Raw genomic sequence first — 26,045 nt, forward strand, 5'->3', positions numbered from 1 at the left:
CCCTTTTGGCATAATAATTACGGTTTTGAGCCTAAAATTACACTATTCCGATTGTCCTGCCAAAATTATGCTTTTTGTATTTATTTATTTTTTCATGAATTATTTACATTTACAAAATATCACATAGAAAATTGTCAGTGTACTGGTGATGTGAAGCATTCTACAGGGAACTAATTGCATGCACACAGATCACCAATAGAACCTAACTGTTTTAGTTCACTTGTCCTTGTGATGATCACATATAGCAAAACCCTAATAATGGCAAATTTATACTAGTCTTTATGATACCATTACTATTGGACAGTTTGGCAACGAGTGCCAATTTCCTACGCTGCCGATACTTATTGTAAGCTTTTTCTCCCTATTTGTTAAATAGTGAGGCTGTCGTGTGTGGCTATATTACTAACAGCAATGTGTGTACCTGTGTTCCATGTACGTCAAGGCCTAACAACAAAATGTCAAAGCAAAGACCTGCATATGGTACTCTTAACATTACTCGTTTTTACATGAAATTACACTTTTTTACCCCACTGATTACCAAGGCTTCAATTAGGGTTAGTGTCTCTGGTTCCAGTCCCACACTCACAGTTTTGTCACTGTGTCTAATGCTGTTAGTGCTGTGGTGTTCCAACTGCTAATAGCGTGTATGTGTAGGTTTGCGCCCTCCTCGAGGGTGATATAGGTCATCACCGTAGAGGTGGCGCCAGCTGACTTGTACCACATGGGCTACGACTGAGATGCGTTTCACATGATAATGCAAAACTGTGAACCAAGGCTTGTTTGTCTCTCGTCTAAATCAAATCATGCAACGTCTGCATGTTGCATGCATGAGGTTGTTCTTTTTGTTGGGGGGCGTTCAGGTATCCTAGTGGTTAAAGCGCTCGCTCGTCACCCCGAAGAGCCGGGTTCGAATCCCGACATGGGTACAATGTGTGAAGGCCATTACTGGTGTCCCCCGTCGTGATATTGCTGGAATATTGCTAAAAGCGGCGTAAAACCAAACTCACTCACTCATTTGGTTGGGAAGAATAACATCTTGCCAAAACAATGGACACACATGGCATAACAATCTGTAGTAACTTCTTTTACCCTTGGGCACTCACACCCATCCTCTTTCCTGATTTTCCCTTTGCTATATTCATCAACTTTGGGTTGGTAGTTTTAAGTTCTGGTACTTGTAGCATGCTAGAATGTGCAATTGTCATCGGGGTATGATTCCAGTGTTAGAAATTGGCCTGTAGTCCTTGCGAAACTGCCCAATAGTTAAGGTATCATAAGGACTAGTAGAAATTTTCTATTATTAAGGGTTTTGCTTTGTGTTATCATGATAAGGACTAGTGAACTAAAAATGTTATTTTGTACTGCTGTACTCACTACTTCTTCTGGGGCGGTCGGTAGCCTAGTGGTTAAAGCGTTTGCTCGTTACGCTGACCTGACATGGGTACAATGTGTGAAGCCCATTTCTGGTGTCCCCTCACACTCACTCACTCACTCACTCACTCACTCACTCACTCACTCACTACACAGATAGTTATTGTTGTTTGCTTGTTGTTTTACGCGACACACAGCAATGTTGCAGCTGTATGACAGCAGTTTGTAAATAATTGAGTCTGGACCAGACAATCAAGTGACTGACAACCTGTGATCTGTGAAATAAAAGTAAAAATAATAGACTAAAGTACTTTGCAAAACTAAAACTCATTGTTATCATTAGTGTTACCGGTAATTGCAATAACCTGGATAAGAAAGTTTAACTCAAATTTGTTGATATTGACCACTTGAGGACACCTAAATAAATCTATGATTTTATCCTTTGTTGCTTCAATGAATAACGTATCATGATAAAAAAACAAGGTTATGCTTTCATGCTGATAATTATAAGACAAATACAGAATTAGAAATTAAAACCAATAGTTGACTATGTCTGCTGTAGCCTAGTAGTGGCACTGTAAACCTTTAGCTTTTTTCAGTTGTTGTTCATGCTTCATTACGAGCATTGAACAATGGTGAACAATGGTGAAGTATTTTGGATGAATTAGAACTGTTCATACCACCATAATGTGTTGTGAGTGCTGGCGTGGACAGTATTCTGCTGGACTGGCTGACCCATCATTGTTGACTTGGTGGAACTGTAGCATAAGAATTTGTTTATACAAAAGTACACTTTGAAATAGTTTGTTTTGAAAACATTGACATGGTGACTACAATATCCGATTATGTTTGTGTGGTGGAGAATCACTCTGTGATCCATAACCATGATAGCATCAAGGTCATGGTGACATCCTACTTAAAGGTGGACCAACAGTAGTCATTGTGATTGTTTTCTTCTTTTGGGGCATGGGTGGACCTGTAGTTGAGGTGCTGCACATCACTGCAGAGTTGCATCCCTTAGTTGTGCCAGGATCTGGGTTCTCAATCCCAGATTATCCTCCTTGGTATGCCAACTCAATATATTTTGTTTATGGGTTTCATAACAGTGATTTTTCTTGCACATAAACATGACACACCGTACCCGTCCTTGTTGGTTTCACCGAAGTGATAAACGTCTGTGACCTGCATCTTACTATGCTTGTCGTAAAAGGTGACTAACAGGATCTGGTGGTCAGGCTTGCTGACATGGGTGATGCATGTCATCAATCCCAATTGCTTGGATCGATGCTCATGATATCAATCACTGGATTGTCTGGTCCAGACTCCATTATTTACAGACAGCCATCATATAGCTGGAATATTGCTGAGTGTGGCGTTAAACAACAACCCAACAACAACAACAACTTCTCGCTTTCCACCCACGTCAAGCTGACACTCCGTGATATAACTGGAATACTGTTAAAAGCAGTGTTAAACCCTCCTGACTCGCTCACTCAAAGTGATGTTAACATGGGTAAGCCCAGCTCACTCTTCCTCATTCCACAATTCCAATGCAAAATTACAAGATACAAAGGTCATATCTGTAAATTTTACTTCATAATTGAAAGGCAAGTGTAATTTACTGATTTGTATAATGAAGGCATGTATGTTGTGCTTGTGAATATTATAAAAAGTAGATTTATTAATCTGTGATTTATAGTGTCATATGTGCCGTTACTTCTTCCAGATGTGTCGGAAAACGTCAAAGAAATACTTCGTCACATTGTACAGCAAAACAATGTCAGCAAAGGGAAGAAGCTGGGCTATTTGAACTGTTTTGTCAAACTCATTCACAAGTATGGGAAGGATAAAGGCCTGGGTCTCAAAAGCAGAGACATTCTTATTTGGTAAGTGGATGATGAGGATCTAGTCCAATATGTCAGTCATCCTGATTGAGGAAGTTGGTTTTGCTGTTTAGGGTGGCTGAGTTGTCCCAGGCAACACAACTTGCTGTGCAGAGTTGCGTCCCTTGGGCACCCCAGAAACTTATGATTGTGGGTTCAAATCCTTATTCGTCCTGATTATGTTTCGAGGTCTGTTAGCACCATACCCATGCATTGTGGATTTCACCAAAGTGGTAAACATCCAAGACTGCCTTGTCTTTCCATCTAGACTATCTAGTCGCCAGGTGAGACCATAGACATGACACCTGTTGCGGATCGGTGACATTCTAGACACTGCTTTGTCTTTACATCTAGACTATCTAGTCGCTAGGTGAGACCTTAGACATGACACCTGTTGCCGATCGGTGACATTCTAGACACTACCTTGTCTTTCCATCTGGACTACCTTGTCGCTAGGTGAGACCTTACACATGACACCTGTTGTCAATCCATTTCGAGGTCTGTTAGCACCATACCCATGCCTGTGGGTTTCACCAAAGTGGTAAACATCCAAGACATGCATCACTACAGGCGTTCCTCCACATGAAGCTGACACACAGTGATGTAACTGGAATACTGTTCAAAGCGGGCTTGAAGCCAACTCACTCATAGTGCAATCTTGAGGGAGAGCATGAGTCTGCAGTATTTCACTATATCACAGTAACCCAAAAATAATCATACAAATAAGTGGTTGATAAAGTAAACATCCCACTGCCAACAAAGTAGCCTGACTAAACAATCCCCCATCTTATAATAGTTACCTCTTTCTACAAGCATTGGTTACTTTCAAGCAACTCTATCCCGAAATCCCTGTGGAAAAGTTTCGCAGTCTTCAGTTTATCTAGTCCTTTAAGAACATTCAGTAGAACAGTTTCCAAGGACGTTATTGTTTTCTCAGTATGCAGGGCGGTCGGGTAGCCTAGTGGTTAAAGCGTTCGCTCGTCACGCCGAAGATCCGGGTTCGATTCCCGACATGGGTACAATGTGTGAAGCCCATATTGGTGTCCCCCGTCGTGATATTGCTGGAATATTGCTAAAAGCGGCGTAAAACCAAACTCACTCACTCACTCTCAGTATGCAGAAAATTAAAACTCAATAAATCCATGGTGGCACAGATCAGGCAAGGAAAGATAACTCTGTTAAAATGCAGATAATATTGACATTCATTGAAGTATTATTATGATTAGTTGTTTTGCTCAATAAAAAAACTGAAAATTGATGATTACCTAAACAGGGTTGTTTGAACACATTTTTAACTGATCCACAGTATGGGGAGGAATATTCTTGTCACATTTCTTGGCCTTATGTGTCAACAGATAAGATACAAACTTTTATCATACCTCCATGTCAGAATGATGAGACCTGATTGATCCACATTATCTTGATAAAATATGATGTATCCTGCCTCAGGGGAATACATTTCACAGCGGGCAATTAAATCCAATATTACCTGCCATGAGCATGTCAGGCTGCACATGGATTTCTGAGAGGTGGAATAAATTCTTTATACCAGTTTCCAAGCTGTTTTCTTTCAATTTCTAACTTGTTTTAATTTTTTTAAAAACCCGTGAAGGGTTGACTAGGGATTCAAGGCGACTATGCTTGTTGTAAGAGGTAACTAATGGTCAGACTCGCTGACATGGATGATACATGTCATGTATTCCATCGTATCATGTCATCGTAGAATTACAAATGTGTGTTGGGTATTGCTATTTGTTGTCACTATTGGGGAAAGTAGAAGTTCTTGGCTACTTTTTATCCCTTAACATTGTGAGCTATGACACCTTCCTTAGGGTTGGGAAAACCTTCAGAGAGAGGATTAGAGAATAATTGGACTCATTGTAATTAAATTTTGTTTGTTTTTTCAGTTTGCGAGTTGGACTTTTGCATGAAGCTAAGGAAGTACGAGCTGCCACCTTGAGAGTATTTCGGCACCTGTTGCCGATCGGTGACATTCTAGACACTGCCTTGTCTTTACATCTAGACTATCTAGTCGCTAGGTGAGACCTTAGACATGACACCTGTTGCCGATCAGTGACATTCCAGACACTGCCTTGTCTTTACATCTAGACCATCTAGTCGCTAGGTGAGACCTTAGACATGACACCTGTTGCCGATCAGTGACATTCCAGACACTGCCTTTACATCTAGACTATCTAGTCGCTAGGTGAGACCATAGACATGACACATGTTGCCGATATGTGACTTTCCAGACACTGCCTTGTCTTTACATCTAGACTATCTAGTCGCTAGGTGAGACCATAGACATGACACCTGTTGCCATGACATTCTAGAGACTGCCTTTACATCTGGGCAATCTAGTCGCCAGTTGAGACCATAGACATGACACCTGTTGCCAATCCACAACATTCTACATGTTCTAGACACAGCCTTTCATCTGGTCAATCTCGATGCTACATGAAACCACAGATGTGACAATTTTGATGACAAGTGACTTTCTACATGTTCCAGACATTGCTGTTTTTCTGGTCAATATAGTTGCCAGTTGAGACCATAGACATGACACCTGTTGCAATGACATTCTAGAGACTGCCTTTACATCTGGGCTATCTAGTCAACAGTTGAGACCATAGACATGACACCTGTTGCCATGACATTCTAGAGACTGCCTTTACATCTGGGCTATCTAGTCGCCAGTTGAGACCATAGACATGACACCTGTTGCCATGACATTCTAGAGACTGCCTTTACATCTGGGCTATCTAGTCGCCAGCTGAGACCATAGACATGACACTTGTTGCCATGACATTCTAGAGACTGCCTTTACATCTGGGCTATCTAGTCAACAGTTGAGACCATAGACATGACACCTGTTGCCATGACATTCTAGAGACTGCTTACACATCTGGGCTATCTAGTCGCCAGTTGAGACCATAGACATGACACCTGTTGCCATGACATTCTAGAGACTGCCTTTACATCTGGGCTATCTAGTCCCCAGTTGAGACCATAGACATGACACCTGTTGCAATGACATTCTAGAGACTGCCTTTACATCTGGGCTATCTAGTCACCAGTTGAGACCATAGACATGACACCTGTTGCCATGACATTCTAGAGACTGCCTTTACATCTGGGCTATCTAGTCCCCAGTTGAGACCATAGACATGACACCTGTTGCCAATCATTGACATTCTAGAGACTGTCTTTACATCTAGGCTATCTAGTCCCCAGTTGAGACCATAGACATGACACCTGTTGCCAATCATTGACATTCTAGAGACTGTCTTTACATCTAGGCTATCTAGTCCCCAGTTAAGACCATAGACATGACACCTGTTGCCATGACATTCTAGAGACTGCCTTTACATCTAGGCTATCTAGTCCCCAGTTGAGACCATAGACATGACACCTGTTGCCATGACATTCTAGAGACTGCTTACACATCTAGGCTATCTAGTCGCCAGTTGAGACCATAGACATGACACCTGTTGCCATGACATTCTAGAGACTGCCTTTACATCTGGGCTATCTAGTCCCCAGTTGAGACCATAGACATGACACCTGTTGCCAATCATTGATATTCTAGAGACTGCCTTTACATCTAGGCTATCTAGTCCCCAGTTGAGACCATAGACATGACACCTGTTTCCAATCAATGACATTATAGAGACTGTCTTTACATCTGGGCTATCTAGTCGCCAGTTGAGATGACACCTGTTGCCATGACATTGTAGAGACTGCCTTTACATCTGGGCTATCTAGTCGCCAGTTAAGACCATAGACATGACACCTGTTGCCAATCAATGACATTCTAGAGACTGTCTTTACATCTGGGCTATCTAGTCACCAGTTGAGACCATAGACATGACACCTGTTGCCATGACACTCTAGAGACTGCCTTTACATCTGGGCTATCTAGTCACCAGCTGAGACCATAGACATGACACCTGTTGCCATGACACTCTAGAGACTGCCTTTACATCTGGGCTATCTAGTCGCCAGTTGAGACCATAGACATGACACCTGTTGCCATGACATTCAAGAGACTGCCTTTACATCTGGGCTATCTAGTCGCCAATTGAGACCATAGACATGACACCTGTTGCCAATCCACAATTCTACATGTTCTAGACACAGCCTTTCATCTGGTCAATCTCGATGGTACATAAAACCACAGATGTGACAATTTTGACTACCAGTGACTTTCTACATGTTCCAGACATTGCCGTTTTTCTGGTCAATATAGTTGCCAGTTGAGACCATAGATGTGACACCTGTTGCCGACCAACGACATTCTACATGTTGTAGACACTGCCTATTATCTGGTCTTTCTAGTTGGTAGGAGAGTCGACTGTGAAGATCTGGGGTAGAATACGTCTTCAGCAACCCATCCTTGCCATAAAAGGCAATGGAATCGGGTGGTCAGACTCGCTGACTTGGTTTAGACATGTCATCATATCCCAATTGCGTGGATCGATGCTCATGATATCAATCACTGGATTGTCTGGTCCAGGCTCCATTATTTACAGACCGCCGTCATAGAGCTGGAATATTGCTGAGTGCGGCGTTAAACAACAAACAAAACAAACACACAAATGGTAGGTGAGACCATAGTCTTGACACCTGTTGCCAATCAGCAGCATTCTAGACACTGCCTTTACGTCTAGTCTCTCTTGTCTAACTAGCCATCTGTATTTTGTATGATGGACAGAAGTAGTCGTCATGTTATTTTATTCGACCACTTTTCAGATCTTTAGACATATGTATGGACAATGAGATAGAGCGTGTCCATGCCATCAAGTTGATCCGAAACATCTGCCAGCTGTCCCCCCAAAAGCTCTGCCCCTCCCTGCTGTATCCACTTATAGCTGTCGCCAACGATGGGGCCAGCGAGCGCGACCGACTGCTGCGAGTATGTCTGGCTAGTGTGTGTGAAATAGGTATGTCAAACTGGCAACCATTGCTAACTGTTGTTAGTTATGTGGATTAAGAGGGACGTTTTATTATGATTTGTATCCCTGTAAGGAACCTCAATTGGAATAGGTGCAAGGAATCTATATATATTGGTATTGTGCGGAAATCGAAAGGCAGTAACAGAGAAAAAAAACATAGAAAAAAGTCACAAATTTGCCCGTGGAAAAAAACACAGGAGAAACAACTATTTTGTATAGGAGAGTTTATTGCGGTTCAAACTTGACAATCATGATACAAAACAATATAAATAGATATTAACACAATAAGATTGAAAATATGAAGGTATGATAACATCAGTTGTATTTCTTGTGGGAGAGTAATTTATAAGTAGAAAATAGACAAATCCGTGGATTCAGCTTCTTGTTTTGGGTAATGTTTGACTGCTCTTTACCTGCCTGACCAGGAGAGTATCTGCCATTGTGAACATCAACAAATTATGATATTAGGACTAAAGTGAGGTTTCTTTACTATTTCAGCTTTCCACAATACCAGTGTTTTGTACAAATGCGGTGGAGTGAGTTCAATTCTCAGGAACATATTGGCGTGTCACCAATACCCTCGCCTCAACGAGTCTCTAGTCTGTACTGTGTTGTACCTCCTCAACCATCCTCGCACCCGACACTACATCAAAGCCAACACCGACCTGGAGGTAAGCCCCACTGTGTGCCACTCACATTCATGTCTCACATTCATGTCTCACATTCATGTCTCACATCCATGTCTCACATTCATGTCTCACATACATGTCTCACATACATGTCTCACATCCATGTCTCACATTCATGTCTCACATACATGTCTCACATCCATGTCTCACATACATGTCTCACATTCATGTCTCACATTCATGTCTCACATTCATGTCTCACATCCATGCCTCACATCCATGTCTCACATACATGTCTCACATACATGTCTCACATTCATGTCTCACATACATGTCTCACATTCATGTCTCACATACATGTCTCACATTCATGTCTCACATACATGTCTCACATTCATGTCTCACATACATGTCTCACATTCATGTCTCACATTCATGTCTCACATACATGCCTCACATTCATGTCTCACATTCATGTCTCACATTGTGGAGGCTCGAGAATACAGCTCCATGAGACCATTGCTTACGGTTGGAAATTAATTTGTATTTGTACTAGTCAGAAAAATGGCCTACTGCAGAGTTGTCATCTACCTTATGGTAAAAGTGGCAGTCAGCAAATAATGTGACATCTCCTTACTGCATTTTACCATTCTCAGACCTGCAGACTTATGTTAATTTTGAGCCCTGTTGCTTGTCATAAAAGGTTGAAACACTGTTGGTGGTCAGGTTGATTGGCTGAGCATGTGTTATACGATTTGTCTGCGTGTGTTCGGAGGTCTATATTTGGCCTTGAGATTTTCACATCAGTTCTGTAGATATTCATTTACTAGGTGGTAGATATTATTCAGTAACTAGGTGGTAGATATGATTCAGTAATTAGGTGGTAGATATGATTCAGTTACTTGGTGGTAGATATTATTCAGTAGCTAGATGGTAGATATTATTCAGTAACTAGGTGGTAGATATGATTCAGTAACTAGGTGGTAGATATGATTCAGTAACTAGGTGGTAGATATGATTCAGTTACTTGGTGGTAGATATTATTCAGTAACTAGGTGGTAGATATGATTCAGTTACTAGGTGGTAGATATGATTCAGCAGCTAGATGAGAGATATGATTCAGTAACTAGGTGGTAGATATGATTCAGTAACTAGGTGGTAGATATGATTCAGTTACTTGGTGGTAGATATGATTCAGTAACTAGGTGGTAGATATGATTCAGTAACTATGTTGTAGATATGATTCAGCAACTAGATGAGAGATATGATTCAGTAACTAGGTGGTAGATATGATTCAGCAACTAGATGAGAGATATGATTCAGTAACTAGGTGGTAGATATGATTGTGTAACTAGGTGGTAGATATGATTCAGTAACTAGGTGGTAGATATGATTCAGCAGCTAGATGAGAGATATGATTCAGTAACTAGGTGGTAGATATGATTCAGCAACTAGATGAGAGATATGATTCAGTAACTAGGTGGTAGATATGATTGAGTAACTAGGTGGTAGATATGATTCAGTAACTAGGTGGTAGATATGATTCAGTAACTAGGTGGTAGATATGATTCAGTAACTAGGTGGTAGATATGATTCAGCAACTAGATGAGAGATATGATTCAGTAACTAGGTGGTAGATATGATTGTGTAACTAGGTGGTAGATATGATTCAGTAACTAGGTGGTAGATATGATTCAGTAACTAGGTGGTAGATATTATTGAGTAACAAGGCTATTTCAGTACTTAGTGTTACATTATTGAGTTGGATAGGATGCAATGCTCCAATACTTCTGAATTTCAGACAAATAAGGATTTTCCAAACGTTCCCAAATTTGGACCATATATTGATTTCTTTTCACATGGTCAGTTGGTTGAATTTGTAGAGCCATAAAGAAAATCTTTTCTGTTTATCATGTTTATACCTCCCTCACATTTTTATATTTTCCTTTAATGATTGGTGCTTGAAGAATGCAAAACAAGTTACTTTAAAGTCTTTTTGATATCCCTGCTTCCATGCAGTAGCGGTAATTGTGTGATTACAAGATTCATAACAACCCTGTAGCATGTGTTCAGAGCCTTCTTTGATGATTAAGATCATGGGTATATTTTGACTCACTTTCAGCAACTCTTGGCACCTTTCACAGACTGTCATTTCAAATACAGCGGAGAATCGGAACATTCCCATCAGTGAGTGTGCTCTCAGTACTGTGGATGTACATGATACGCTGTTATACTCATGTGATGTGTATCGCAACACTTTGTTTACCATACAATATAGGGATATATAGGCTAAAATGAATAATAGTCTTGGTTCTCAGGCACCGCCCACATCATCATGATCATCATAAAGTCTGCCGCACATTTCGTTTTTATTTCCATATTAAAAAAAAATTAATTAGAAAATAAGTATCCTTAAAAGAACTTAAAACAATGCGATCCTATATAGCATGCAGTTACTTCCCTTTTCATGCGCATTGCTTTACTGCACATCTCATGTTGTGGTCATGGCGGCAATAGGAGTTTGTGTGCTTGTTGATGTAGGGAGGCCCTTTCCCAGGTTGATGGTACACAACTGTTTATTTGGTTACATACTAGTTTGAACAAGCAACAACAAAAAATACCACAATCGCCCGCACTATTATTTCAAAAGTCATTGCCTGAGAACCAATTCTTTTAATTATTTTAAGCCTTCTTGATCTAAGCCTCACTGTTATGAGGAAGGGTCTGTGAATAGGTTCTAATTTGGATATGGCAAAGGATACAAAAGCTGAGTTGTATTCCATTTATTATGTTGGATTTTTATGTTGTTTTGACCAGTACCTGATGAGACTGAATAATGGATGGGTTCCAATGATGCAAAGTTAGGATAATGATCTCACTTCAATGTTTTGGGGCTTCAGCAACCCATGCTTGCCATAAAAGGCGACTATGCTTGTCGTAAGAGGTGACTAACGGGATCGGGTGGTCAGGCTCACTGACTTGGTTGATGCACGTCATCCTATCCCACATTGTGTGGATTGATGCTCATGATGTCAATCACTGGATTGTCTGGTCCAGATTTGATTATTTACAGACCACCGTCATATAGCTGGAATATTGCTGAGTGCGGCGTTAAACAACAAACAAACATGATAAAGATGTCTATGTTTCCAATAAACAAACAAACAAACAATGTCACTTGTAATGGTAATCTAATGATGAATTCTGTATAAAGTTCCGTCTGTCTGTTGTTTCAGTGACAGCCAAGAAGCCCGGTTTAGTGCCAGCAGGATGGCTCTCATCACTGTCATCAGGTCGTGGCCAGGTCAGAAGGCAATATTGCCACACACCGTGCAGAGTGGAACCCTGTTAGTCTGGACCCTGCAGTTTCGGAAACCCTTTTTTGAAATTGTTTGTTAAACTAAAATCACTACATACCAATAAATAAAGAAGTTGTTATCCATAAATTGTGTCTACATAGTCATCCGTCAACTTCTAAGTAATGCCTCTCAAACAATACATACCAGTAATTTGATAATCCAGAAATTGGTTAAACTGGACAATTTCCTTGGCAACGGTACATCTGGATGAACAGGGTTTCACTGTATAGAAGTTGTACAGAATTACATTCAAATTTTTAGCATCTATGTGGAGGTGAAAACAAATCTCCTGCTCACTCCAGCACATCTTTAGCATAACTGGTATTAGGGTTGTCAAGATACAGGGACCTCACGATACGATACATATCTCGATTTGGAGGTCAAGATACGATACGTATCTCGATACAGCAATACCGACCTTTTATGCTTGAAATTTAAAAGCAAACTTTTTAATTACATATCACATTCACAATTATGTATCCTAATCACTATCAGTAGATTGTTTTGTAAAATAATAATACTTAGAAAAGGATGATTCTGTATATTCAAACAAGTGTCAGACACTTACAAGTTTTCGTATACGTGTGTCAAATTCAGAAAATATGATGACATTTCAATTCGAAAAGAAAAATCAATCAATACGCGAACAAATGGATACCGATTTCAACAATGTTTCGTATTGATATAAATTTACAGGTATCTCATATCGTATCGTGAGAATTATATACCGATGCATCGGTACAATCGGTGAATCGTTGACATCCCTAACTGGTATCATATTTTGAAACTTAGAAATAATGTATGGGAAATATGAAGGTCAATGTCAGTTGACCAATGTTTAATGATTCTTATTTTCTTTCCTACAAAGTTTTCCATTCATTGTTTTTGTTTGCTAAGCCATCATGTTTGTTTGTGTGCAGGTCTGATTCGCTTGTGTCACCCTGAGGGCTCAGGCCTCCAGTCCCTTATCGGTATCTTGTACCTGCCGTTTGCGGAGATCAGGGTAAGACTCAGTTGCTGGTATTTATGTATGGGATAAAACGTCCGAGGGTTGTTATGATATTTAAAACTCGCATCCCGAGGGATTTTCCCGAGGGAAAGGGTTTAAATATCATAACAACCCGAGGTAAGTGTTTTATCTTACTTATAAACAGATTTTGAACCTTAAAACAAAATTTATCAACATTTTTATGTTTCGAACATACTTTCCATGAACCTTAGGATACGGGCGTAAAATATCTGTTGCTGGCATATGGATCTTGAAAAGGGCATTCTAAAAAGCATTGTGGCTTATCAATACCTCTGTAGCCTTGTGGTAGACTCACTGGGCTACAGATATGAGGGTTGTGAGTTCGATCCTCGGGAATATAAAGAAAACATTTGTCATTTGATTTTACATTTCATTACATGTTACAATCTGAACAGAAGTTATATCAATAAAATACCCAGGACATTATATAAAATCCCTGTGAAATTATAACACATTATATAGCAAATATGACTTGAATATCCTATAAAATCCCGGGGATATTATATAAAATCCCAGGGACATTACAACGACCCTGTTTATGAGATTTAACCCGACTGGAGAACAATAGGATGACGTCACAGGAGGTTTATAAAGGTGTGGTGCAGAGTAGTATTATCAGGTGGAACCAGGAGGAGTGGAACCCAGAAGCAGTCCAGGGTAGAACTTGTCCACAGTTAAATATGCTTGTCGTTAGAGTCGACTATGGGGCCTGGGTTAGAATGTGTCCCCCTGGGTTAGAATGTGTCCCCAGCATCCTCCTGCTTGCCGCAAGAGGCAACACCCGTGAAGATCGGGGGTAGAATAGGTCTTCGGGTACCAATGCTTGCCGTAAAAGGCGACTATGCTTGTCGTAAGAGGCGAATAATGGGATCGGGTGGTCAGGCTCGCTGACTTGGTTGATACATGTCATCGTATTCCAATTGCATGGATCGATGCTCATGAAGTCAATCACTGGATTGTCTGGTCCAGACTCGATTATTTACAGCTGGAATATTGCTGAGTGCGGCGTTAAACAACAAATCAACCAACCAACCAACCAACCAACCAACCAACCAACCAACATATGAGTCGATTAAATTGGGAACCTGTGTGGATTCCGAGTTAGAATTGGTAACTCAACTTTGTTGGTCATGAGACGTGACTTCATGGATTGGGTGGTCAGACATGGTGACTTCAGTGATTGCATGTCAACATACTTTGACGAGGATCATTGTTTACTCTAATATATCTATCATTGGAATGACAGGCTTCAGTCATATTGCTGAAATATTTCTGAGTGCGGCGTGAAACAATATACACACCCAGCCATTAATTATGGATTGGATGGTCTAGCTCAGTTGCTTGAATGATTGTGTGTCGTCATGCCCTGATATGTTATGACACTGAATGTGTTTTTCAGAAAAGTATCCTGGAGTTGATATTTGACCTGTTTCGGTTGACATTGCCCCAATGGACGGAGGACTTTGCTACTGCTCTTGTCAGTGTTGGTAAGTGATGCTGTACCCAACATGGAACAGTCTTCCATTTGTCTGTCTCTGATTAATCATGTTAGGTCAAAATACTAAAATGAAATGTTGTCGTGATAATCTGGCTATTGCTGTTTTAGGCATGGCCCTACCATTCTTATGAACCCCTGGTCATAATATCAAACACTGGATTGTCTGGTCCAGAGTTGAATATTTCCAGGCTGCTGTCATGAAAAAAATAGGAAATCCATCATAGGGTACATCATACGCGTATTTTGCTCTTCAGTTGTATACTGACAAAGTGGACCCTTGGTCATAATATCAAACACGGGATTGTCTGGTCCAGAGTTGAATCTTTCCAGGCTGCTGTCGTGGAAAAATAGGAAACAAACAGCTTCATTGTCTTTTGAGAAGATGCTTGAAGAAAAACCTTGCGTAATCTGAACGTCTGCTGGTAAAGACCTTTGTATTGACTTCACTGTGTCTGAATGAGTGACACTAAATTTTCAGACCCCAGTGAGATGCAAGATGGCTGGAGACTGACGGAAGGCTTCGTGGCGGAAGAGGGTCGGACTGTCCTCCCACACATGGCCAAGACAAGGTAGAGTAGAATGTTTGGTCAAGCACTAGATGTGTTGTGCACGAATGTCTTGTTGCTTACATATACTGCTCAAAAGAAGTTAAGGACCAATGATTCGTTCATATTACTGTATAGTCTGGAAGGTAATTTAAGGTACCGACGTTTACTACAATATCTGAAAAACTATTGAACCAATCAACTCAACTCGAAAGAGTGCACGGGAATCACGCATGCACGAATACGGTGTTAGCGTTGGTCGTCTCAATGTGCGTGATTCCCGTGCACCCTTTCGAGTTGAGTTGATTGGTTCAACTGTGTCACATGGCCCTGTGACGCAGGGGTAGCATTATGCAAATGGCTGTTTCAGTGAATGCTCGTTCCACCCGTGACGAAGAGGTCTGGTTGTTGATGAAATATAGTGATAGCTAAATAGACAGATTTTATTCATGCACCGATTGTCTTTGAATGTAATATCCAGTTATGTATGACTGTTTAATAATCTCATACCAACTTTGACTGGAGTAGGTCCAATAGTTTTTCGGATATTGTAGTAAACATCGGTACCTTAAATTACCTTCCAGACTATAGTTAATCTGCCATGCTGGCAGTAACATGAAAGAATCAGGTGGTTCTTTGCCCCTTTTGAGTTGTTTACATAGAACATGGATTCAGCAGTTTAAATGTCTCTTTCTCTTTAAAGTGGGGTTTTCACACATGAGTCCAGTCATCTAACTTGCAACAATTGGCTGTGCAGGGTTGCATCCCTTAGTTGTGACAGAATCCAATAATCATGGGGTCAGATCCCATATCCATGATTGTGTTTAACGTCTTACAACTGTATCAATTTGGGTTTGTCATGCACTTGGTGGACCCCACCACCTTCTGTGGGATTCAAGCAATAAGTATAAGTCAGGTTAAGGTAAAATCAAGCTCCTCACAGCAATAGCCCGTTCGTGGAGCTCTCTATACTTTCGCTGCCACCAGTCAAAACTCCCCACTGTGATAGGTGGCCCCAACCATGCTTGGAGTTGAACTCACAATCGGATGACTGTTATGTTTTCAAACAAGTGGCGACTGTCGTGATGCCGAATACACCTACCGCTGATAAATTGCTTTCTTTGTTTGTCAATTTGAATTTCTATTTCATGAAAACTATCATCTTTAATTGATATAGTAAGAATGTAAGGGGGAAGTTGGTTGATTTTCTGTTTGTCTGCAATCTCAAACCAATCTGATTATTAAAACAACAAAGTAAATTCATCTGGAAAACATGGTCAGTCGTAAACCTTTTCAAAATGAATATGATGGCATTCCCAAAGACATAAACAAAAGTATAAACGTTACTACATATGGGGTTAGAGGGCAAATTTCAAGATTCTTGTAATGGCCACGCCAACACTGGTGGCAGCGATGTTACCGAGAGTGTAACGAAGGTGTCACGCGCTGCGAAGGAGCTTGAGGTAAAATATGTATTTTTCGAGATTATTAACATCATTTATACTTATTCGCTATATCGCCCACCCAGCCTCCCCCTTCAATCTGTGTTTCGGCCATTAGGTAAGCGAAATGAGAGAGTGACGAGTATTCTTGCTTAGACACATGTTTACAATGCGCACTCTAGGAGTGTGTTTGGGTGAAGTGTTTTTTCTGTTCTCTGGGAACACAGTTCAGGAAGTTTACCACTACCTTTCAGAAATGAGTTGAGGTAAGCAATTGATATGAGTCAGGATAAGTAGAAATGATATTTTACTCCCAAAAATGCATATTCCACATTTTCTCTTTTTGATGTTTCAGACCCAACCTGGTAGAAAACCATCTTGCCTTGATTCTATGTGCTTGGATTCATGCAGGAATCTTGGAGGTAGGAATCAGTTGGCTCTAGCTGATATTTTTTCTCACAGATTCATAATTCTATATACACCGATTCACAAAATGGCGCTTCGTTGTTGATGGCAACATGTAACGATCATTACGAGATTAAAAAAAGACGAGAAACAGCTTCCCACATTACGAGAGTGGATGACTGGTTTGTTTGTCTGCGGTCATATACGGTAACAACCACCATTGTGGTCTAGTGGATAGAGTGTCTGTACTGAGTGCGGAAGTCAGTGGTTTGATCCCCAGCCGCCATATCAAAAGATGTTATCAGATGGTACTTGTTTTCCCTCATGATAAGACATGGACTGGTTGGTTTGGAGTCTGTACACTGTGTGTGTGTGGGATATCCATAATAAACTGCAGCATGGTATCTCAGTGTGCAAGCATTATGAAACCAGTATAAGTCCAAACTAACAGGGGCGTTCGGGTAGCCTAGTGGTCGGGTAAAGCGTTCGCTCGTGACGCCGAAGACCCGGGTTCGATTCCCAACATGGGTACAATGTGTAAAGCCCATTTCTCTCACTCACTCACTCACTCACTCACTCACTCACTCACACTCACTCACTCACTCACTCACTCACTCACTCACTCACTCACTCACTCATTGCAAACAGCCACATGCACCGCAAACAAAACAAAATGGAATAAGATAAGTTTAATGAGTATACAGATCATATAAAACTGATACAAATTCTGGTACCATGACGAAGTTTGAAGTTGTTGCTGAAGATGTGATTGTGGTATCAGGCCCTGGTCGAGGTGATCTGCAGCAGCGAAGGCCCTCTCTTCGTACGAGGAGTGATTCTAGTCGGAGAACTCTTACATATGGTGAGTACAGCTTGCTTTAACGCAGCGTTAGAAATTGGCACTAGTCCTGTAGTCCTTGCCAAACTGCCCAATAGTTAAGGTATCATAAGGACCAGTAGAAATTTGCCATTTTTAAGGGTTTTGCTGTATGTTATCATTATAAGGAGTAGTAGACAAAAACAGTTAGCTTCTATCACTGTTCGAGTACTGTTCAACTACTTAGTGTGACACCAGGGACAGGCTGTGCACCAACGACATTGCGCCATGTTTTCAGACGAAGCAAGGTTTTGTTTCTGATTCACATAAGGCAGAAAACGTTTTTGGAGACATAGCGACGTGTGGTATGTCAGGGCAACCATTCTTGACCGTGATCGGTATGTGAGCAGTAGTGTCATGGTGTTGGGCAGTATCGAACATGACAGGCGAACTGGTTTGGTTATTGTGAACTGACATTTGACTGACCCGCTAGGTACCCTATAGAGCATCTGTGGGATGTCCTTGGGCAAAGTAGTGGTTGAAGCGTTCGCTCGTCAAGCCGAAGACGCCGGGGTTCGATTCCCGACATGGGTACAGTGTGTAAAGCCCATTTCTGGTGTCCCCCGCCATGATCTTGCTGGAATATCGCTAAAAGCGGCGTAAAACCATACTCACTCACTCACTCTTGGGCGAAGAGTGTACACCAGAGACCCACCACCTGCCAAAGTGGACCAGCTTGGGGTAGCTCTTCAGGCAGAATGGCTGGCAATACCAAGGGCAACCACACACTATTAAGTCAACAGTACCATCAAGGTGTCACGCATGTATTGCCCAGCATGGTGGACACACCAGATATTGATCTTTACGCCTGAAATTAATTTTACAGACATTTATTGTCTTTCCACTTTTACTATCATTTCCTCAGTTTCCTCAGTTTTTTTTAACCAAAAGACGTTAAAAGATGATACTTGTTGTTACCCTGTCTGGCACTCGGCATTACTGGTCACGTCAGACCGACCTTTCGCGAACTTTGACCGACCAAAGGAATGACTGACAAGAAGTCGACATTATCCAGTCAGAAGGCAGCTTTCTCAGGCTTTACGGCACTAATTTCAAATTGGCGACTACACTTCGAAACATATTTTGACAAATTCTCGCTTAAACATTTGAAACCTGAACAAAGGAACATTCTGGAATGACTTATATATGGTCTAGATTGTATGGATTCAGTCATTTAGCCCATAACAATCGTTTGGAATACCCCGTGTTTTAAAGTTAAAGTTTTCGATGTTGCATGATTAGAAATCACATTCCAACTGTCACTTTCATGATCTGGTAAGCGAAGCTCTGATTGGTCGGACGAAAGGTCGTTCTGACATGACCTCTAATGGGATGTCCTCAGATCTTTGTTTTGCGGTAGCGAGAACTAAGATCTTATTTTAATGAGATTGTGTCAGTACCATGTACTCCACAAACTGACCAGGAACATTATTAATACCATTCTTATTGTAAACGCTTTGAGCATACACTACGATGTGGATAAAGCGCTCTATATATGTTCCTCTTGTTGTTGAATGATCCTGTTATAACGTACTGTTCAGGCAAACCAGCTACTTCCCACCGAGTGCAGCAACCACAGCCAGTGTCTGCCAACTCTCATTTCCATGGCATCCTCCTTTGATGTTCCCCTCGCAAAAAGACAGTAAGTAACTATGACATGCTGGAGTTAGATGACATTGCTTTACACCACATCAGCAAGTAGTAGCTAAAAGCAGCTCAACCAGAACATAAATGGATCGGGTGGTCAGGCTCGGTGACTTTGTTCATGCATGTCAGACCGCCTCTGTGGTCTAATGGTAGAGTGTCCGCCCGGAGAGTGGAAGGTCCAGGATTCGATCCCCAGCCTCGTCATACCAAAAGATGTTAAAAGATGGTACTTGTTGTTACCCTGTCTGGCACTCGGCATTAAGGGGCTAAAACAAGGACTGGTCGGTTCGGAGTCAGTATACTGTGTCTGAGTGGGGTATTTATGTTAAACTGCGGCATAGTATCTCAGTGTGCTAGCACTATAAATCGGCATCAGTCCGGACTAGTACAAGCAGCCACACAAACACACACACGAACATGCACGTCGCTATATGAGTGCAATAATCTTGGAGGCGACGTTAAACCCCACTTCACCTCACCTCATGTATGTCATCTTTTTCCAATTGCATGGGGCTGTCGGGTAGCCTAGTGGTTAAAGTGTTTGCTCGTCACGTCAAAGACCCGGGTTCGATTCCCGACATGGGTACAATGTGTGGAGCCCATTTCTGGTGTCCCCCGCCATGACATTGCTGGAATATTGCTAAAAGCGGCGTAAAACCATATTCACTCACTCACTCAATTTTCCAATTGCATAGATGGATGTTCTTGATGTCAATCATTGGCTTGTCTCGTCCAGACTATTATTTGTCATATAGCTGGACTATTGCTGAATGTGGCATTAAACAACGTGCATCTTATAGTCTTTTTAATTATTTATTTGATACTAAAATTTAATAACAGCTAGAATCCTATTGTCATGAGTTTGAATCCCCGAATTATGCTGACATGCTGTGATATGACTGTAATACTACTGAAAATTTAAACCCAACTCACTCACTCATGTAGCAAAAACGCAACAGTAAAACAATGCGCCAAAACGCACCCAAACATGAAAATGTTGTGTTTCACGTGCAAGAGGCACTTAACATGTTACGCGACTGTGGTTTTGGGTTTATAGTTGTGGAAAAGTTGTCAGGTGGCAACATGTGCTTGTCAAAATGTCAGTTTCGTCCCAATACGAAAAATTTAGGATAGAAACGTTCTTATAAAAAATAACATAGTAACTGAGTTCACATTTAGAGTCAACTTATCCACAATTAGTGGAGAAACATTGTTCATTATAAAAAATAGTGTATTTGATTAGATACATTAAAAGTTTGAACTTGTTTCAATAGTTTATTGTTTTGAATTTAGGGGTTATCTTCACTCCACTGAAAATGGCGGCGGTGCTCGTTTCGGAAGAAATCTTGAAAACCGTACAGTGTTTGTATGGACATGCCCTATTGGTGGGGGATATAAATATTACATGCTAGTTTTCGTTTCAGTCAGGCTAGTCTAGCTGTCACCTATCTAAGTCACTTCCACGCCATGAAGAAACGGGGGGCCGTCCCATGCAGTCTCTACCTAGATCAACTCCTGCAGCATGCGGGCAAGTTTGTGGAGTATATAGGACGGCACTGGCATCTACGACGGGACAAACTAGCTGAGACATACTTCACCAAGGTACTCCCAGTTTTCAGAATTCAGTTGCTCTGTTTCCATTGTTTCTTGTACACAGTATATTTCATGTAGAAATCCTATTAGTTTCTTCTGTTGCTATTTAACAATTGTTTGTACATTAGAACACACACACACAGTCACATAATGTGCTGTGAGCTGTATGGTTGGTTGGTTGGTTTGTGGTTAAACGCTGCACTCAGCAATATTCCAGCTATATGACAGCAGTCGAGTAATCGAGTCTGGACCAGACAATCCAGTGATTAATATCATGAGCATCGATCCATGCAATTGGTGATGACATGTATCAGTGAGCCTGACCGCAGATCCTGTTAGTCGCCTTTTATGGCAAGCATAGTCGCCGTTAACGGCAAGCATAGTCGGCGTTAACGGCAAGCATAGTCGCCTTTTACGGCAAGCGCAGTCGCCTTTTACGGCAAGCGCAGTCGCCTTTTACGGCAAGCATAATCACCTTTTACGGCAAGCATAGTCGCCTTTTAGGCAAGCATAGTCGTCTGTTACGGCAAGCACGGGTTGCTGAAGAGCTGTATGATTATCAGGATATATGTCATGTGGTCAGCTGATTGCTTTCTTCTGAATTGTACCTGTGATGTATTTATTGCAGTACCTGTCTGAGGATCTGCTGTCTCAAGCGGTCAAGGACTCGCAGGTTCTCATCACCAAGGAGAATACCAACTGGGACTGGGATCTTATATGTGCTCTGCTCAAGGTCAGTTAGCTCCCTTTGAATTTCAGCCATTTTCTGCATCATCATTATGGCGTCATTTTTGAATGATTTGTATTTCATTTCTGAGGAAATTCAAGAAAGAAAACCAGAGAATGTAAAGTATGTTAGCTACATTCATCAGATATAGTTTTTGGGTGGTTGTCTTGAAGGCTTGTCTTACTGTGGTGAATCAAGGGCGGAATAGGTCCTCAGTGCCCAATGCTTGTCTCACTATGGTGATTTAAGGACGGAATAGGACCTCAGTGACTAATGCCTGTCTTACTGTGGTGAAATAAGGACGGAATAGGACCTCAGTGACTAATGCCTGTCTCACTGTGGTGAATCAAGGGCGGAATAGGTCCTCAGTGTCCAATGCTTGTCTCACTATGGTGATTTAAGGACGGAATAGGACCTCAGTGACTAATGCCTGTCTCACTGTGTCGATGCCATGACATATAACTATAGTAATTGGAAATAATCCGGTGGTCCTCATCTACTTTTGAGTAGTAAACTAAAACTTGATTCCCCAGTGCAACATTAATTAAGGGCAGTAACCTTTGTACGTAGGCCTTGTCAACTAACTAGTTGGATTCTCAACCACGACATGGTACCATATGACAGAGAATGGGCTTCACACATAATGGCTGTTTGAAAACAGGAACCTGCATGTTTTAGTCTGAGGAGAGTACAGCTAGGTTTCCAGACTGCCCCTTCCTTATTGTTGAGGCTGGTATGATGCAAAGCAAGTCATTCTCTTGTCTCTGCTAGAATTACAGCTTCAGATCTAAAGTAGTCCAACAGATCTTATAATATACTGTAGTGTGTGACGTGTATTTGAGTGACGTGTTTCTGGCAATCACTGTTTCAGTGGCCAGATGAAAAGCTGCGGAAATTAGATGACCAAATTCATATCAGGTAAGTTGATTTGTTTCGTCATGTTATGTTCAGAATATTCATGTTAGGGAATGTTATTCATGAATTTTATACAATATGTTTTCCCATCCTTCACCTCCTAAATGTTGTGTTGCAGATTTGTCAAACGTCTCGTGTTCTTCTACAAACCGACCAATGATATGTTCTCTCGGATGGAGTTAACCAATGAAAATGCTCGTAAACTATGTGATATTGGATGTCATCTGATAGACTTCCTCATAAAGTCAAATCAGGTGAGTAAGATATGTGCAGAAATGTCCATGTTATCTTGCATGTATATCGTATGGATGTGTATGAATATATCATGTAGCACATTAGGAAGTAGAGAGATGGAAGACAATGGACCTGAACTTCATCAATGTGTCGTAATTGTCTACACCTTCTTATTCCTTGGTTTCGGGTGGTCAAGTTGTCTAGGACTTTTCCATGAATGTTGCGTCTTACCAGGATCGGATGTGTTTAAGAAATAAACGAAGAGTGGGAGTTGTCTTTTGTACAATAAAACACTGCAGAGAGAATAAACCATGAGGGGGTGCAGCTTGTATTCAGTTGACATATAAGGTGGCAGTTTCCTTCAAGATAATTAGCATGATTAGTATGGATTCTACCATGAATTACAAAATACTTGATTTTGATTGGCCAATCAGACGTATCAAATCAATAAACCCCCTCTGATTGAAACAAGCAATTTGATGGCCGCCACAACGCATAAGCTAATATCTTTAGAATATTATTCTTTTGAAGTAATTTTTGGTAGGCATATTTTGTTTGAGCATGTTGTCAATAATTCTGTAAGTCCTGATCAACAAAGCACTGGACAGAATTCATGCTGCTTCACTCAATATATTTGCTTACACCCAAGAGTTTGCGTTGTATTTAGTCAGGGTAGCATTCGGTTCCAGATTCAATTTAGCGTGGTTAAATCTACAGGTAACCCAGCTCTACATTGAAAATACAATTTTCTCTGAACTAAATGTTGAGAAAGCTATGTTCCTACCATGATGTATCATGTATTTTCAGGATGAAGCTCAGAAACACATTACAGATTGGCTTACTGACATTGCCCAGTGTCTTGGTGAGGTGAGTCAAGGAGAGTAGATCCGGGGTAGAATAGGTCTAAGGCAAACTAAGGGCATCAGGTTGTCAGGCTCGCTGACTTGGTTGATGCATGTCATCGATCCCAATTGCATGCATCGACGATCATGATGTCAATCACTGAATTGTCTGGTCCAGACTCGAGTATTTTTCAGACCGCCTTCATATAGCTTGAATATTGCTGAGTGCGGCGTGAACAACAAACAAACAAATCAAGGAGATTAAACTTTCAGTAAATTATTCACCGTATATCAACAGGGTCATGTTCATGTCTGACACATTTAGCAACAGGAACGTGTATATGTTTGACATATTTAGCATCAGGATCATGTATATGTCGGACACATTCAGCAACAGGAACATGTATATGTCGGACACATTTAGCAACAGGAACATGTATATGTCAGACACATTTAGCATCAGGATCATGTATATGTCAGACACATTTAGCAACAGGAATGTGTATATGTCGGACACATTTAGCAACAGGAACGTGTATATGTCGGACACATTTAGCAACAGGAACATGTGTATGTCGGACACATTCATCAACAGGAACATGTATATGTCGAACACATTTAGCAACAGGAACATGTATATGTCGGACACATTTAGCAACAGGAACATGTGTATGTCGGACACATTCAGCAACAGGAACATGTATATGTCGGACACATTCAGCAACAGGAACATGTATATGTCGGACACATTTAGCAACAGGAACATGTATATGTCAGACACATTTAGCAACAGGAACGTGTATATGTCGGACACATTTAGCAACAGGAACATGTATATGTCAGACACATTTAGCAACAGGAACATGTGTATGTCGGACACATTTAGCAACAGGAACATGTATATGTCGGACACATTTAGCAACAGGAGCGTGTGTATGTCAGACACATTTAGCAACAGGAACGTATATAAGTCGGACACATTTAGCAAAAGGAACGTGTATATGTCAGACACATTTAGCAACAGGAACGTGTATAAGTCGGACACATGTAGCAACAGGAACGTGTATATGTCGGACACATTTAGCAACAGGAACATGTATATGTCAGACACATTTAGCAATAGGAACGTGTATATGTCGGACACATTTAGCAACAGGAACATGTATATGTCGGACACAATCAGCAACAGGAACATGTATACGTTGGACACATTTAGCAACAGGAACGTGTATAAGTTGGACACATTTAGCAACAGGAACATGGATATGTTCGACACATTTAGCAACAGGAACGTGTATAAGTCGGACACATTTAGCAACAGGAACATGTATATGTCAGACACATTCAGCAACAGGAATATGTATATGTTAGATGCATTTAGCAACAGGAACTTATATGTGTCAGACACATTTCTTGACTTCAACACAAGACAGTGATGGATGTTAACCTAGAATTATGCTGACCCAAATTTTGATAACATTTAATAACACTGTAACAAATGTTGAAATATCTATTAGCGCTCCGGATACCTATACCATTCCACAAAGGAGGGCTTGTGCTGATGTCTCTCACTGTAGATGTAAGTTCCAGTACATCTGCAGCCCATGAACTACTGAGGTCCTCCACTTTGTTGCAGCTGTCCACTCAACACTCCGCCCCTGAAGCCGTCCTCTCCCTCACCAGTATTCACTCCACCCTGAGCCAGTATTACTTCCTGTTCGTGGGCCGCTTCTCCCTCACACCCAGAGGGGACAGGTACCTGGAGAAAACAGGGGTCTATCAGAAGTAAGTACCCCCATCCAGCCTTGTTCTTCATGTCAATCCCTGTGGGGATTCTGGGTTGGAATTGGTCCCCATCAACCTTCACTGGGGACTTAATGGATCCGGTGGTCAGAATCTCTACTTGGTTGATAGCATGCCATCATAGAAAGAGAAAACTATTGATTACATTTGAAATATTTCTTCAGTGTCATTTAGATCATGTGGTCTCAATGAAAATATGATTGAGTTTATTTCAACTTCTTTTTATCGTAGAAAGTTGACATCATTAACTCCTTAAGCCTTCAATGTTTCAAAAACTTGCATGTCATACG

General features: G+C 41.1%; 1 protein-coding gene across 2 annotated transcripts in view; it reads left to right on the forward strand.

The window, feature by feature from the left end:
• Positions 1-26,045, forward strand: part of LOC139478488 (rapamycin-insensitive companion of mTOR-like) — a 59,192-nt gene that overhangs the window by 2,913 nt on the left and 30,234 nt on the right. The window contains exons 3-20 of one of the 2 annotated variants that reach the window (XM_071260972.1): positions 3,098-3,257; positions 5,162-5,293; positions 8,007-8,197; positions 8,708-8,880; positions 10,961-11,025; positions 12,075-12,142; positions 13,118-13,200; positions 14,627-14,714; positions 15,204-15,294; positions 17,068-17,134; positions 17,899-17,979; positions 19,536-19,636; positions 21,066-21,243; positions 21,863-21,967; positions 22,833-22,879; positions 22,995-23,130; positions 23,918-23,977; positions 25,589-25,737. In XM_071260972.1, coding sequence (XP_071117073.1) covers positions 3,098-3,257; positions 5,162-5,293; positions 8,007-8,197; positions 8,708-8,880; positions 10,961-11,025; positions 12,075-12,142; positions 13,118-13,200; positions 14,627-14,714; positions 15,204-15,294; positions 17,068-17,134; positions 17,899-17,979; positions 19,536-19,636; positions 21,066-21,243; positions 21,863-21,967; positions 22,833-22,879; positions 22,995-23,130; positions 23,918-23,977; positions 25,589-25,737 — 1,975 coding nt within the window. Of the gene's footprint in view, positions 1-3,097; positions 3,258-5,161; positions 5,294-5,493; positions 5,547-8,006; positions 8,198-8,707; positions 8,881-10,960; positions 11,026-12,074; positions 12,143-13,117; positions 13,201-14,626; positions 14,715-15,203; positions 15,295-17,067; positions 17,135-17,898; positions 17,980-19,535; positions 19,637-21,065; positions 21,244-21,862; positions 21,968-22,832; positions 22,880-22,994; positions 23,131-23,917; positions 23,978-25,588; positions 25,738-26,045 lie in introns of those variants that run through there. The other variant, XM_071260974.1, reaches the window with a different exon arrangement.

Source organism: Haliotis cracherodii, unplaced genomic scaffold (genome assembly GCF_022045235.1).
Source record: "Haliotis cracherodii isolate W230 unplaced genomic scaffold, xgHalCrac1.p SCAF_4, whole genome shotgun sequence".
Taxonomy (NCBI): domain Eukaryota; kingdom Metazoa; phylum Mollusca; class Gastropoda; order Lepetellida; family Haliotidae; genus Haliotis; species Haliotis cracherodii.